General features: G+C 41.5%; 1 protein-coding gene across 2 annotated transcripts in view; it reads left to right on the forward strand.

Moving 5' to 3' along the window:
* Positions 1–283: 283 nt before the first annotated feature.
* MAPRE2 (microtubule associated protein RP/EB family member 2) overlaps positions 284–16,378 on the forward strand; it is a 103,892-nt gene continuing 87,797 nt past the window's right edge. The window contains exon 1 of one of the 2 annotated variants that reach the window (XM_071737500.1): positions 284–332. Coding sequence is in view for 1 of the 2 variants with exons in the window: in XM_071737497.1 (XP_071593598.1) it covers positions 9,888–9,998 (111 nt within the window). In the remaining variant the exon portion in view is untranslated. Of the gene's footprint in view, positions 333–9,880; positions 9,999–16,378 lie in introns of those variants that run through there. The other variant, XM_071737497.1, reaches the window with a different exon arrangement.

Genomic DNA, 16,378 nt, shown 5'->3' on the forward strand with positions numbered 1-16,378 from the left:
GGGGAAGGGGGAAAGGGAAAGGGAAAGTTTGGGTTTTTTTAATTAAAAATAGTCTAAAAATAATGAAATAATAATAATGCAGCTAGGGCTGCAGGGGGGTTGGGGTATCCTCTGCCCCGTGCATGGAGCCGCCTCCGGGCGGGCCGCTCTGTCCGCGCCGGAGACGGGCACTGCCTCGGGATACCGGTGCCGCTGGCGGTGCCCGGGGAGGTTCTGACGGCACCTCCCGCCACGGGGCGGAGCGGATCGGATCGGGGCGGTCAGACAAAGCCGGGCTGTCAAAGGGGGCGGGCGGGAGAAAGGAAAAGCGGCGGCAGGCGGGAGCGGAGCAGGTGAGGCGAGCAGCGGGGATTGTGCCACGTTGGCACCGGGGGTGCCCGGCACCCCGGGGAGGGGGATGTGGGTTGGTTTGGGTGTCACAAAAGGGGAGAACGGATCCGTTCCTCCTTGGGTCGCTCTTCGGGGGCTGTGGGGGGTCTCACTCAGCTTGCGTCGTCGTCGGATGCAGCCACCGCATTTGCCCGTGGGTCTGAAAGTAATTTGGGAAGCGAGCGAAACAGGGTCTAAAAGTAATTTGGGAAGGGAGCGAAACAGTTACTCTTCCTAAAAATAATAACAATAATAAATTATTAAATAAATTGTAAAAAAAATTAAGAAGGAAGTGAAATTTAGCACTGTGACGGTGCTAAAACAATCTCTTCACTCGCTATCCTGTGGTGATTAAACCAGCAAAAAAAAAAAAAAAAAAAATCTCGGGAGGATTACAACGAGTAGCATCACCAGAGAGTAATTAGTATTTAGGGGGGGGTTGAGAAGCGTGATTATGTGTTTGTTTTGTCGACGTGAACAGCTGAGAAGCAGAAATGTTGTTGGCTGGCTCTGCAGTGCCTTGTGTCAGAAGCAGGCAGGCGCTTGCTACCGCCTGAATTTCAAATCCTTGGATGTATATATAACCAGCCTGCACCTCGCCGCTGGGCTGAGAGAGTTCTTCTGGTAAAGGAGTCGGGAAAGGAGCTTTCGTTGGGTGTGCTGAGTGGTAGGGAAGCTCTGTGATTAATATATCCCGTTCCAGAGAATGAACCTAAAAAGCCTGATGAATCAGCACGCTGCATTCACTCACCGACTGGGGCAGCTCCTGGGAGGAAGGATGCAGCAGTACAGGGGAGATGCTAAACACTACCTGAGCCTCCAAGCTTCCTATGCAGTAGTGGCACCTGTGAGGTTGTGAAAGAAAAAAAAATATTTACCACATTTTTAAAGATTTTAAATAGCTTCTGATAATTCAAACAAACAACCGTCTGGTGCTTTCTGTGGAGGGGATACTCCCCTTTCTGTACTTTACGTGCTTTCTAAGGGGATATTTGCTTTTCATCTGTGTAATAAATGAATTGAGGCCAAGCTGATAATATAGCAAGTAATCTAAAGTGGTAAAGAAGGTGAAAACTTTTTACTAGAAATACTGGAGCAATTTTATTGTGTTTTAAGAGAAGATAAACTGCAAGACAGAAATGGCAGTTTTGAAGTGGGATAGCAGAACATTATTTCAAAGTATTGTAAGCTTAAAGGTTATTTTGTCAGATGATCATGGTCTTTTGAAATATAATATCTTCTGAAGTCAAAAGAACTGCGTAAAAACTTTTACAGGAGCAGTGTCACAGGATAAATCTCCAATTGCTTCAACAAAGTGCCAAGTATTTAGAAGCAGTATCTCAAGGGTATCTTGGGATATTTATAATTTAATGGCTGAATGGGCAGCTGTACACACTGTCATGTCAGGATGCACAGGTCAGGGGCTGAATGATCTCCAAATCCTTGGTGTATGCACACTTACTACATATTTTTCCTGTGATACAGGGACCTCTGTTTTAGTCCTTGTTTGTGCCTCTACTCACACAACTGGATGTGTGGGGTGGGCCTTCACCCAGCCAGTGAGAAGGTACAAAGAGCACAAAACGTCTTTGTCTCACACAAGGGTTGTCTGCAACTACTACTGAGATTCAATGGCTGCTTGTTAGTAAAGTGCTTGTGGTGAAAATCATCCCCAAAGGGGAGGAGGGAAGGGTTATGACTTCCCTTAGTTTAGCCCTTAACTGCACCTATTGCCATATTCTGCATGTGCAGTGTTTGAGTTACAGGAAGCTCTCTATCTTCCTAAAACATTCAAGATTTATGGTACTGCTGCTGAGGCAGTGACGTTTCATACTGTCCCTAGTAGAGGGAAGATGACTGAGGTGCTGTAAAATCTATGTATATACAACCAAGGGCTTCAGAAATTACTAGCAGTTGATAAATTTCACTTTTTTGGAGGGCAGGTGTGGTTTCTTCAGTCTGCCTCAAGTTCAACCTACACAATCCAATGAGTTGCTTCAGCTTCATAAGACAAGGGTCAGCTTATTAAGAGGCAAGAAGCCAGGGATGGCAGCACATGGAGCAGATAATATCTTGTGAACTTGGCATCTATTTATGAGATACCTATGCCTTTTGGAGATGTTTTAGAGACAGGAAAATATGGATATTTTTCTCTGACCTCGTGTTTTGGGGAATGCCACAGTAGGTTGGTATAAGTTGGCCAGTGGCCCTATCAGACTGTCTCAGAACAATCTGGTGCTGGGTATGGCTTGGTCCTTGGGAGTGTCTTCAGTTTTGTTAAAACTTTCAGCAGGTGGCCACTTATCAGGTACTAGTTCTTCAAGGAAAGTTCTTCCTGTAGTGTGTCTCTTCTTTTGAGATTGGGGATTCTTGTGCCCTTGGTTTTGTTCCTCAGGCAGGAGAATCTTCCTGTCCATGGGGGCAGCAAGGACAGCTTACTGCAGAAGGACACAGAATCCTTCTAAAGTGCACTGGAAATAACCCAGGCATTGATGATGCTGCGTTGTAGTCTGGGGCTGAAATAGTTATTTCAACCCTATGGTTTTGTTTGTAATGTCCTGCTTTAGTTTTAGTTGTTTGTTATTCTATATCTAATGCCTGCCCTCTCACAACAAAACTCTCAAATCTTGTTTCTTGCAGCTCTTAGAAGTCCAAATGTTCTCAGCTATTTAACATTCTCTCTTCTGGCTAACTAGCATTTTTCTGTGTTATTTTTTGACTATTTCTCCAAATCCCAGTGGAATATTTGGAGAACTTAAAAAAACCAAGTTATATCTACTTAACCTCCCCTTCTTCCCACACCAACTCCCCCTCAAAAAAAGAAAAAAAGAAAAAGAAAAAAAAAAAAAAAAGAATTAATCAATTCAGCTTTGGTTAACCTTTGAAAAAACATTTTGGGGCCTTCGAAATCACTAAGATGTCTGCTAAAGCACTTTACTCAAATTTACCCTAAAATAGTTTTTATCCTGGCCCTTCATCTTTTCAGCCTTGTAACACTGAAACCTAAATACAGTCAAGTTTTAAAAAACTAGCTTAATTCCAGACAAGGGAGAAACATTAGACTAATACAATTAGGTGAGTGGAATGCATCTTTTTCCCTCAGGCACCTCTGGAGAGTGACATTATATCATGTTAAAAACTGTATGCTGCTGTCTCAGGCAGAGTTGGATTGGCCTGGTGGTTGCACAGGGCACAGGAGGGAGAACTGCAGAAAGCCCCAGTGGGGAGCATCTCGATGGCATTGCTTTAGGTCCATCAACCATTGATTGTTGTTGGGTGAGGTTTGAATGAGATCCTGGACCTTTCAGCACCTTTATATAGATATATATATATATTTAATGCATGAATATGTGTGTGGATGTATATAAGTGTCAGTGTTTTGGCTTAGCTCCTGTGAGGATAGCTATAACTGGCAATGTGGAATCCTCACAGCTCCAGGAGGGCTTGATTTCTCACTGATGGAAAGGTGAGCTGATTTAGGGGAATCCAGGTGGGACTGTTGCATCCTTTTTGTCATGGAGTTGTTGCAGTTCGTCCCTGCTGATGATCTCTACGATGCCCGTTTCTAGGAGCAGAGAACTTAAAGACTGAACTCTGGCAGACCAGGGGGTGCTCTAAGGGCAGCAAGAGAAACTATGGGGTTTCATCTGTCTGTAGGAAAGGTGAGTGGGGAAAGAACCTCAGACCAGGAGTTCTTTTCAAGGGGTTTGAAATAATTTGTCAGGGACTGTAAGGAAGAAGCAGTGACTCATCGTCTGCATTTGCGAAAAGTCAGATGAGGACAATGGTACCAGCAGCAGAGCTGAAGAGAAGGGAGAGGAGAATGCAGAACCTGAACTGCAGGGAAATGATCCAGGAAACATGAATGCTCTGTGGAAGCTGTCTGGACAAGTATTTATCATAGAGCTACCTAAAGATGCAGCTGGATCTCAGGACAATTTCATGTTGCATTTGGCTCTGATGACCTGAGCCATAACCCTGGCTTGCAGTCACAGGACAGGCAGGATTAAGGCACAGGCCTGTTCTGGGAGCACTGCCCAGTGTCAGCAGCCTGCAGCAGGCTGCTCTGGGTTATTTTTATTATGACTGTGTCAAAAAGTGTTTTAAAAAGGCTAAAGAAAAGCAACCCTGCTGTCTAACAGAGTCCCTATAGCCAGAGCAGGGCTTCAGATAGGGAATGTATGCTCAAACCTGAGCAACAGTTGCTCCCTAAAGAGGAGACCCTGCTCCACAGTGGCCTGGTAAAGATGCCTGACGGTGGGAAAAAGGAGAAGGAAAAAAAAGATGGGGTGGTAGAAGAGATAAAAACATGGCAAAGTTTGTGAGGAGAGCCAAGGTGATCCTTGTTGACTGCCTTCTTGGTCCCAGAAATTCCTGCATCTCATGCTCAAGAGTTTTGTGTTCATCCAGCTTGGTTCCACTGAACCTTGAATGACCCTGGGTTCCAAATTCATCCTATTTGAAGTTTAAGAACAGTTCTTGTGTTTTACAGGAAACCTAATCTTTAACCTGGTTTGTTCTGAGAATGTCTCACCGTGTTACCTTTCCACCTTCTATGAAGAACTCAGTAGAATTTCTTCAGCAAGGCAGTTTCAGCTATTGAGTATATTAGGTACTCACATTGACTCTTTTTTTCCCTTTTTTCCTTTAAGGCATAAAATTAGTATGGTCCTAACACTGGGTGATCAAACCTACACAGAAATTATACCTTTTGTGTTGATCTAATTATTAGTGCCAAACCACATCAGAATAAGAAGTTGACAGAAAATACAGTTCCTATGTAGATTGATCAGGTGAGAAGGGAGGAAGGATTTAATATGGAGGTGTATCAGCTACAAGCTTCAGACATCTAAACTGTTTTAATATAGCAAATCTAGATAGCAAAATCTGTCTCTTGTTTCACTGCATATCTGGTTGTGCAACACCTACTGTGAAATGGCTGTGTATCTTCTCAGGCTATTCCTTCCAGAGGAATTTTATTAAAATTGGGAACGGTTTTATGTCTCAAGTAATACTGTGTTAAATATATAGCAGAAAGGAATCTCTTCAGATAGTTTGAATCACGCAGAAGTGAAGCTTATCAAGGTTCAAATCAAACTTATCAAAGTTTATCAAAAGAAAACATCATGTTTTGTCTGGCTTTACAGTATACAGACTAAGTAGAAATAGTTTGGGTAAAATTCTTGAAGCTTCATTGCAATATGGCCCTTGAAACTAACCTTGGATCTCATCATTGCTAGGAATGTGGTATCTCTTCACCATTCTGAATCCAAGAATATTCTCAAGTCCCAGACTAAGAGGCAAAAGCGAAGCAATAGACTAACACCTCTCGATTTCTAACTAGAATCTTGAGTTCTTCATGTCTGATATTAGTTTAAAAGACATTGTCTTGCAGGAGTACCTGCAAATGCAAATATTGTTTGTCAATGTTTTGGTCCTGTGGAGTTGATCACCAAAATAAATACATATTTTAGCACCTGCAAATAAAGTCTGCTTTGCTTTGTAAAATTGGAAATAGCTCACTGACAGATGGCATGATCACATCATTAGTATTAATAGACACACAAAAGGAGAACAGGTGACTTCTGCTTGTAATTAAGCTAATCACAGAGGCAGCAGAGATCTCCTATCTTACCAGGATTACACCTTAAACTCCAACTCCAGCTACTAGACACCTTGGCATCTGATGCTCATACAGCACCTTCTACTTTAGGATTTTCCTGGAGTGGTTAGGTTGGCCTGCTGTAAAGCTAATTTATTTAGTTATTACCAAACAACTGGATATTTAAGAACCCTGACGTAAGTGAAGTTTGCAACATATACTGACTAAGCCTTAAAGCTGTTCTTTCACTGCTTTTACATCTTCTTCCTTCATCTCAAGTCCTCAGCCTTTATTAACTGCTTATAATAAGTTCTATTCTACCTCTTTCAACACCATTAACCTTTTAACTCCTTCATGAGCTTTGTGGCAATCTTAATAATGAGAAATATTTACAAAAAAAGCAGGAAGTGTAGAGATGCAGCCATTGCAGAGTGTATCTTTGTGTCTTGTTATCAAGCCATGGGAAAATTGCTAGGAATATACATCTCTTCAGGGGAAGCAGGGTTTGCAAGGTGCAGCTGAAAACAGTCTGGAGAATGTCCGAGGAAAACTGCTGAAGTAGCAGCTTTAGGTTGGTTGTCTCCTGGAAGGCTTTTGAAGTGCACTTTCAATAATTCCAGATGATGACAAAAAACTCTGTTAAGAAAACAAGAGATCTGGGCTTTCAGCCACTTCAGGGTTGTTGCTTTTGTGCCTGGAAAGGACCCCACACCCCCTCACTGCTTCCTCTTTCGCTGTTCCTCTGAAGTTTCTCCTTTCCTTCTCATCCAGTCCTTCCTACCAGGGTTTTTCACATCCTTATCTGTGTTGTGTCTCTTTCCCTTTGCTGCATCCTGACTTCAACATAAAGTTGCCAGTAATTCTGTCTGGCAACAGACAGGCAAGTAAACTTGCTTTTCTCCTTTCTCTGCCTTTGCTCAGGGGACTGGATAACCTCTGGTTTCTATTAAATCATGGGACAGTTTGGGTTGGAAGGGACCTTGATGGTTTTCCAGCTCCAACCCCAATACCATGGGGAAGGAAAGCAGAAACTCATCCCTGGGTAGGCTTGAACCACCAATGTTTTTGGTTAGCAGCTGAACATGCTGAACAATTGCTCTACAGAGATGCTGTTAGTGCTAATTGGTACCCTGCTGATGTGGCTTCCTGCTTGTGATGGGCAGTGATGCTTTAATAATATTTTTTTAAAGCCCTCTTCTACCTCTTCTTGGTTGCTGTTTCACAACTGATTTGATTTGCAGTCTGACCATGGGTTCAGGAGGGAAGGGAAGGCACCTGGAAAATGCAGACAGCAGAGATTTTCAGGTTAGGCTTACCCCAGCCAACACAACAGAGCCAGAAAATCCTGTGCAATTAGAAATTAGAAGCAATCTGTGGAACAAGCTTTAAGGCTTGTCTGTTTGTGGTAGTAGCTGGCAAAACCAAGATGACCTCAAGAGAGATGGCTGTGACTGAAGCACCTTCTCAGTGAGGTCTAACCTACTAGTCCCTAGTTTGCAGCTGTGTACTCACCTCTCCTAGTTTTGGCTATTAAAATATGGTCTGGTTAAGTAAATTTTAGCAGTTTCTTCTGGGTATAATGGCAAAAACTGTGATTGGTCTTGAAGATGCATGATGCTGTGTTTACCATTAGGACAATAATAAAGTATTTCTTGCAGGCAGTGCAGGTGTGCCCCTACAGTTTTAAGAGGTGTTGGTAATATTCAGAAAACAGGATTTTAAAAATGTTTTTGTTTGGTAGTTTTGTTCTGGTTTTCACGTGGAGTGTTTTTCATGTGGAGTGTTTATTAGGAGTGGATCTCAGGCACTAAGCACTTTCTCTCTTTGCTTGATTTCTTAGCTCCTTACAGACCAGACCACACTCAGTATTAGGATATAGTTACTACCAGATAAAACAGCAGATTCTTTAAAAGTTAAAGCATCTTGGGTATCTCCTCAGTGATGTATTTCTAAACCAAGCATGGTTTCAGCTCAGTACAGAGTTGGCTGCCCTGAGCACAACACCCATCTTGATTTCTGGTTTTGTCACCCTCCTGTGATATTCCTCCTTCTCCCCTCTTCCCCACCTCTGGATTCTCTCACAATGCCTGGGGAACATCAGTTCAAAATAAGTGAAAACTTGACCAAAGGTGTCAGAGCTGACCTGTTCTGTCTGTCATTGCTTTAGTGGATGCTGTGCTGCTGTGTGCAGCTTTGCCTGGGGACCTTACAGTGGTAGGAAAGCAAATGAACTTGTCTCTATTTCTCCCATCTCTGCACTTAAATAGAACTGCTTTGCTTACTCTTGCACGCTACGCTTCATTTGTAAACTCACCAAGATACTGTCTTTTCCCCAGAATCATTGGACTTTGTTTAAAGGTTTTAGTGCCCTTGGAGAACGCTGCAGAATTTTTACATTCATGTACAATAGAACATGAGATTACAGACTTTTAGCCACAAAATGGACAACAGGTATCTGTCCTTTAAATATGGATTTAAAAGTAAAATACGCTTTATCTTGCCAGTAGAGGTACAGAAGCAATGAGAATGCTTGTAGTATTTTAAGCACAATTCCTGCAATTTTTTTTCCATCTGGCACATGGACACATGTATTTTGAAGACCAGTTACTGTTTTAATAGAAATTCCTGGTACTGTGCAAAGAGATGAATGTTCTTCTTTTAATAGTTTTTAAACTTCAGATCTTTCCCAAATCACCAGTTCTTAAGAGAATACTTCAACTCTTCATATCAAGATGGAACAATCACTTCAGCTTAAATACAGGAAATGTTGGGCATAATAGCTGTTACTTGCACAGATCTTGTTAACAAGAACATAATTTCCTAATCGCTCCCTTGAAAGCAAAGCCAGACGATAGAAGCATAGTTGACCTCCTGCCAAACACCTTCAGAACTCCAATTTCACACCCAAACTCCTGCGGGAGTGCCAGGATAACTTCAACGCTTCAGTGAAAAAAAAAAAGCCCAACAAAACAACCCCCCCAAAAACCCCACAAGCTTCAGAACTATGCTTATAGTTTCCCACATTTGTATTTTTAAAAACAAAACTATTAGTTAGGATAATACAAAAATTTGAGTAAGAAAGACCAGTGCTGACATTTAGATGTATTTTTGTTACACACAGAGGCAATATGCAACTCTGCAGGCAGTATTACCTTAGAGGCACCATCCCAGTCCTTCTCCCCCTCCTCTTGAATTAGACCTTGAGAAAAAAAGACACAGAGGTTTTTTTTAAGATATTGAGCATTTAGAGGGCAAAGGAAAAGAATCTAGTTTTTATTAGGTGGTGGTCCATCCACAGCAAGGTTTTTTGTGGAAGTTAATAAGTTGTGCAAAGGGCTTTGATCTTGCATCATCTTCGTGATGTAAGTGATGAAAACAAGAGCTTTCATTGGTGGTGGAGGCTCATGATAGGTCGGTTGCTGTGATGTAAGTGGCTATTGCTGCAAGTCTATCGATGCATTAGGTTTCATTGTAACGTGTCTGATACAAGTAAACACTAAAAGCTCTTAGACTTCCCTCAGGTTGTTACAGAAGTGCTTTTAAAAAGCAAGCAACAAAGCAAGCTCACCTGCTAAAGGTTTCTAGATCATGCTTCAGGAGATGCAAACATAAGAGACATCTTTAATTTTATATAGCTACATTTTTCATTTTTCCCACCAGCTAGTGAGAAACCAGTTAACTACTAGCCAATAAGTTATCTTTTTTTTTTTTTTTTTTTTTTTTTATACAGAGCACATGACAAGTTGACAAAATTATTATCTTGCTCCAGAGAAGTTTTTTATAGGCTCTCTGAGTTTCTGAGTGGGATGAAGGGTGGAACTAGTCATTTGGCCACACCCATGGTGAGGTTTATAAAAGGAAGTTTTCTAGGGGAAGTTCTTCTCTACCCGTCCATGACAAGTGGTGGTTTTATTCAATGAGGTTTCATCTTTTTAAAAAAATAATAATTGCTACTATGTCAAAGCTTCATAAAGGTTCCCGCTGTGGGGATGCTCCTCGAAATGCATCTTTGAAACAGCGAGGTGTGGTAAGTTATGGAGTGTGCTTTACTACTTTAGCTCATTTTTATACATAATATTTCTGTGGCACAGAGCTGAGTACTTTTGTAATTTGTCTGTGTTTTCTCTGCTTTGTATAATTGGAGCTTTGTTTTCTGTAGTATTGTATTGCTGTAACGCTAACTCAAGCGAAGAAAAAGCAACCTTGTGAAAAACATCCCCAAACTTATTAGGCTTTGGAGTGGTTGCTATTTGTCATAGGGTGGTCAGGCTTTCAAGAATGATGACTTTGAGGGCTAATGTGCATTACCTGACCACAACATTAAGGTTAATGTGGTTGTTGTAATTGTGCTTCTGTTCATAAGTCACACCAATAGTATTTTCTCCAGTATACAAATAAAAGATATGCTATGCTTTATTGCACAAGTGCTGTGACTTAGTCATGACTACTTGATACACCCAGGAATCATGCCTTAATTTTGGGTTTATAATAGATCACTCTTAAGTATATATTCAAATAATTGTTAAGAAGTTATTCTCTTCAGCAGAGGTCTTCTGAGTTACTGTGGATGTCCCTCAGTGAGATTAGGTGCTCTAAAGCTTAGTTTGCTATTGAGCACAGGTGTTCATGTTGGTAAAATAACTCTATAGGGAGGTCTGTATCAGCTTACAAGATGACTGGGAGAAATCTTTCATACTCATCAACTGAAGTCAAGTGTATTGTATCAAAAAGTGATCACAGCAATGTAGGGTGTGTAGCATGGATGTGTCCAGAATGCTGGTCAGCATAAAAAATACCTACCTCATTGCACTTGTTACCTAGCTCTGGGCTTGTTGCTGGTGTGGTGGTAAAGAAGAATTGAAAGAAACTGGAATGGGGGGATGAACCTTGAAAGTACTTTTTAGGAGCTCCTTCCAGGAAAATGGAAGAAAGTCTGGGCTTTTTTTTAAACTTAGTAAGACACCAGAGACAATTATCTTTAAAGTTAACTTTTTTTCCTATTACTTCCTCTGTACCAAACTAGATTGGAGAAGAGTAAGTTTTCTCTTGTGAGTCTTCAATTTTGAAATGGTAGAAGTCACTGTTGTTTGCTTTGTTTTTTTAAAATTTTGTTTGTTGGTTTTGTTTTGTTTTTTTATTCATGGCACCCAAAACATGGGAAGCAGTTGAGGGTCACTATTCTACTGGTTGTTCTTCAGAGTATATTACTGTAACTACCACATGGTACAAAATAAAAAAATAATGATTTCCCCACAACTGGTAATGATGATGGGATCTCTTTTTCAACTGGTAAGCAAAACTGTGCATTAATGTAGCTGGCAAAAAGCTGACTGGTGGCCCCTTGAGCAAAATGGTATGATGCAAGTTGGAGAGGCTGTCAGAGCCTTTTGGTTCTGTGTGATTAGCAGACATGAAAAAATAAAATCATCTTGCATTTGAAAAGACACATTTTCCACCTTGATAATGCTGTGGCTTTTCTTCGGAGCTTTTGCTGTCAATATTAAACTTGGAGGATGTTTAATTTGAGCAGTGTGGTCATCTCTGCTTTTTACCATGTGTTTTTGCTGATATGTAACAAATTGTGGCTGTGCTGGACTGTGGTGAGAGGAGTCTTGTTTGACAGAGTAGCTGTCTCCTTCCAGAGAATCCCCGTGGCTTTATCTGCTGCCATCCTTCTGGGACCTTCACATCCTGCAGTCACATGGTTCATAGGTATTTTTATAAGTGCATTACACTTGTTTTAAATGCCTGATGAAGACCAACCTGGTAAAAAAAACAAACAAACAAACAAACAAAAAAACCCCAAAACCCAAACTTGCTGTTTTCAGTTGTTGTATTATTACAGTAAATAAATAGTGTAGAGTATTTATGGTAGAGGGAGAGATACGAAAGTGGAAAATACTAAGTTAGATGTCTCAGCTAACTGAGGTCTGTTTGGATGAGTTTTGTCAATCAGGGAGAAAGTTTGAGCTTTTTCAAGTGAGTACTATGGAGTTACTTGCTTTTTTTTACATTGCTGCAAAGTTTAATGTGTTTATAAATTGGGTCATTCCTCTAGGCAGGGACTGCAGTGATTTCTGTTATCTTGTGTCTTGAAAAGCTGTATTAATTTGATAAAATACTTGCCCAGGGTAATTCTGACACTACCCTTCTATTCAACACAAATAAGCCAAGGGATGTCAACTGTCCTATGACCAATGACTTGTTATTTTTGATAAATTTAGATAAATCTTCAAAAGACTACTTCTGAGTAGCCAAATTACAAGCCTAAGGGTGCCATCTTCCTCTCCTGGTTTTGATTTATGGAGCCACGTATGTACAAAATGGAGAAGGTCCACAAAGATGACTTCTTGGTGGCAATCCGAGTGATTAAGAGGCAAGATGGTCAGTGACAATCTCTTAGTAACTTAACTCTTTGAAGTTGCATTTGAAGGCTGACACTGACAGCTGGATTACTATGATGTGGTATCCTGTTAGTAGTCACTTCATTTTTAAATACTTTCACTATGAAAAGGTTCAAGCACAAAATTTGAGTGTACTTGGGTGGCTGCTAAAATTAAGTCTTACTCTGGATTCTCCCTCCTGAACTCATGCATGGAAAAAGGAGTGCATTCAGAGCCAAGCAGGGGAAGGGGTGTGGGGCAATATTCAGCTTTGGCTGGGGTGGCACAGGTGGTCTAGAGGATGGGTGGCCTGAGGGGGCCCAAGGGGCTCTAAGAGAAGGGGGGAGTTTCTCAGGACGATGAAGAAGACAGAGTAGAAGGAGAGAGGCCCACCACAACAGTAGCCTGAGTCTTTACCCAGCCTTTAAAGCATGCTAGCCCTGCATAATCTGTGTTTCTCCTTGTTTCCCATCATCTTTTCTCCAACCACAAAGAAAGTGAGTTTTCTGACTCCTGGGTGAGAGAAATACATTTTTGTCTATGTTCCTGGGTCCACCAAAATCAGTTGGACCTGTACTTCTGAAAAGACCTGAGCTGACCTTGTCTAGCTGAATATCTTACTACTTCATGAATCAGCACACAGCTATGGATTCTCCTGGCCAGCTGCTGTTTATTTAGACTGTGGGATCCTGAAATCAAAGGGCTTTTACAGATCCTAAAGTCACTACAGGTTCTTTAACTTGACTGGATTTTCTTTAATATTTTTTTTCCTCAGGGCAGTGCTGCCAGAGGAAACAGTCAGATGGCTTTTTCCACCCTAGTTTAGTTGAAGTCAAACCAAGTTGCTCAGTTTAAACAATAAGTTCTGCACACTTGAGCTATTTCAGTTGTTGTCCACCTGACAGTCATGCATATAGTCAATAATTTCCATGAAAAAAGAAGCCTGAAGCTCAGCTCCTTTGTGCAAGCTGGAAGGGGAGTTGCAAAGGATGCAGTATGCAATGAAAGCTGCCCTTAGATAACTGAGACCTAAATAACTAAGGAAGAAATATAACTGCCAGGCAGATGTCACTTGGCCTGAAATGGCACAATTGAGATGTGTTTGTAAGATGCTTCAAGGCCACAGCAGGTAAAGAATGTGATTAATATCTTGGGTATGACTTTAGGATGATGTATTGTCTCTGCTGCAGCAGTCATTCTTCACTGGGATGCAGAGATTACAGGCAACCTGTGATCATGTTAGAAAACTAGATAAAGAAATTCTGCAAGGGGCTTGCCAAATGACAGGGGACTTATTATGTAGCTGTAGAATGGTCCAACAAGAAACATTTGTCTGACCGATGGCAGTGATATCTCCTGTCTTCCTCTGAAAGGAACACATAGCTACTGGTACAGTTTCTGTTCATTAAAACAATGTGGCACAGAGGAGCTGATGCTGCTTTGTCACAGCACTCACTGTGTGCAACTGCAAGAAATTCTGCTTTCTGCTTTTTGGCCATGAAGATTTTGTTTCAGGTTTTATTGAATTCAGTGGTGCACAATAAGACACAAAATGTGTGTGTTATTCACCAGCCTCAATGCATCCATTTAAATCCACTAAGACTGGTGGTACAGGGTATAGAGCCTCTGAGTTCTTTCCTGTGTATGTCTCACTATGCAGCATGGTGTTTATCTGTCTGTATTGTTTGGTTTTGGGTTTTTTTTTCATGATGACCTGTTGACATTTGATAGCTCACTTCTAAAATTTGAAATTGCAGGAAAAGTTTTGCTCAGAGTGCCATCTAAGGTAAAACTGAATGGTATTTCTGCCTTTCTCATAGCCCTAAGCATACAGGCTGATCCTGGAAGCAGTTGATGAGCCTGTTTAGAATTGATGGGAACCTGTGAGCTTGAAAAGTGGGGCCTGTAGCTGGCCTGAACCCTATGGGGGAACAGCCCACTCTATTATACTTGCATAAGTGAGGTGTTAGAAGCTTCCAGCCCACAAAGATTATTTTATTGCAACACAAAAGTATGTTTTAGAAGAAAAGCACCTACCAAGAGGAGATCTGGTAGGTGAGATTTATGCTCTTTAGCAGTACATACCTTTCATACACAACATATCCTGTGCTGTAGGGTCCTTCCCTCCTATCTTTTCTAGTTCTCAAATTTTTTGGCTTCTGAAGTTGAAGAAATTCAGTGCTTTCTCCTAGACAGTCTCTTCTCACTTCTTGCTGGGCTTGGAGGGGCTTCACTCCCAGCTCACCCCATGGTTTTAGTTCACCCCCAAAGCCAAGCCCCACAACAGACAGACAAATAGCTCTGTGTGCGTGTGAACATAAACACTCTCTTTGAGCTGGATCTTGTTACTGTGCTACCAGACACCTTCCTTTGATATCAAGCATAGACAGGCCCACCTTTTCTGGGATGTGGGCTGATAAAATGTATGACTTGATCCCAGATTAACAAATAAACAGTAAAAGAAGCAGGACCTTGTGTGTCCAAATTTATTGAGTTCTTAGTGTCATAAAACTGTTACACTGTTTGCACATCCTGTTTTCCTGCATGAAATAGCAGAGGAAAGAGCACACCATTTCAAACAATAAAGTTGTAAGCACCTGTATGGACTAATGAAAGCAGAAATATTCCTGAGATTAAAAAATAGTGCAGTTCCCAGTGTAACTTTGTGGCACTTGGATAAAGTAGAGACGGCTTCAGTTGTATTATTCTTGTATGTCAAAATATGTTATCTTGGTCATTTTCATGGTCTGGGGATTAAACTTCAACATCAATTTGTCATCAAAAAGAAGTATGAAAGCTGAACCCTGACAGTCTTCTGTGGGATAGAGCACTTTCTCAAAAGCAACACATTGCACTGAGGGAGAATAGAATAACGCTGAAGTAAAATAATGTGCTCGTGCTCTCGACAGGCGAAAGGCATTTAGTTTGATAAGCTGCCAAACAGTGTCATTTGAGAGCTTTGCAAAGACTTCCAGCTGTCTTGTGTATGCTAACTAAATATCTGGGTGAATTAGAATATATCCCTGTGAATATTTCACCAGGAGTGACCTTGCCTGATCTGGTTAATTTAAGCTCAAGTGCAGCTTGTTACAATCCCCTAATAATATTTTTGACCGGGACTGCTTTTCTCCAAGCATCCCACCCAACTCTGAAGAGAAGGTCTGTGTTGGCAGAACCATAGCAGGGCCCTCCTCTCGGCTGCCTCTCAGCTTGCTGCAGGAGATGCTGCCCTGCTCTGTTGACTCATGTGGAAGGTGTGGCATGTTTTGACCAGGAATGGAAGGGCGTAAGAGAGTCACAGCAGAGTCTGAGACAGGCCCCGCAGGGAAATCAATCTTATGGGAAAGCGTAGGTTGAATCTTGCATTTTTGCTATGTGAGTTAACAAGCAAGCCGACTACCAAAAAGGGATAAAAATTGGACTTCTACCATGAGCATACAAACCATTCATTTGCTTGTGAGAGGGAGAGACCTGCTTTCAGCTGATGTTGGATGCTTCAGCTTCGGACACCATCCAGCTCCTCACTGCTACCTTGATTCACCTTGGGCATGTTGAGTTTGGTCGTTTCTTGTTACAGGGACTTCCAATAGCTGACTAATCTTGCTGAAAAGGGCTTTGTTAAATGAGTGCATGCTTGGGAAATGAGGATTTCATTTGCAGAAGTTTTAGTTAGAACCCCAAAACGCATGTTCACCTTTTGTACGTATATTTTATATCTTGCATGGTTTGTTAAGGCAGCTGTGCACAAAAATATCTCAGGAGACCTGGGTGCAAAGAGACTAAAGTGAGTTTATCCAAGACATGAGGTGTGACAAGAACTCTTTCAGGCTCACCTGAAGGACATTCTGGTCACTCCAAAGAAAAACAGCTACCAGGAGGCTGCCACTACAGAGTGCCACAGTCTGTAGAAAGCTTATCTAGCAATGTTTCCAGGGGCTAAGTTGTCTAGGGCAGATTCTATGTGCTTGAGGGGAAAAATAGTAAGACTGATTCTCCTGCACAAAGTTTTGTGTACAGACAGGTT

This window comes from Heliangelus exortis, chromosome 2 (genome assembly GCF_036169615.1).
Source record: "Heliangelus exortis chromosome 2, bHelExo1.hap1, whole genome shotgun sequence".
NCBI lineage: Eukaryota > Metazoa > Chordata > Aves > Apodiformes > Trochilidae > Heliangelus > Heliangelus exortis.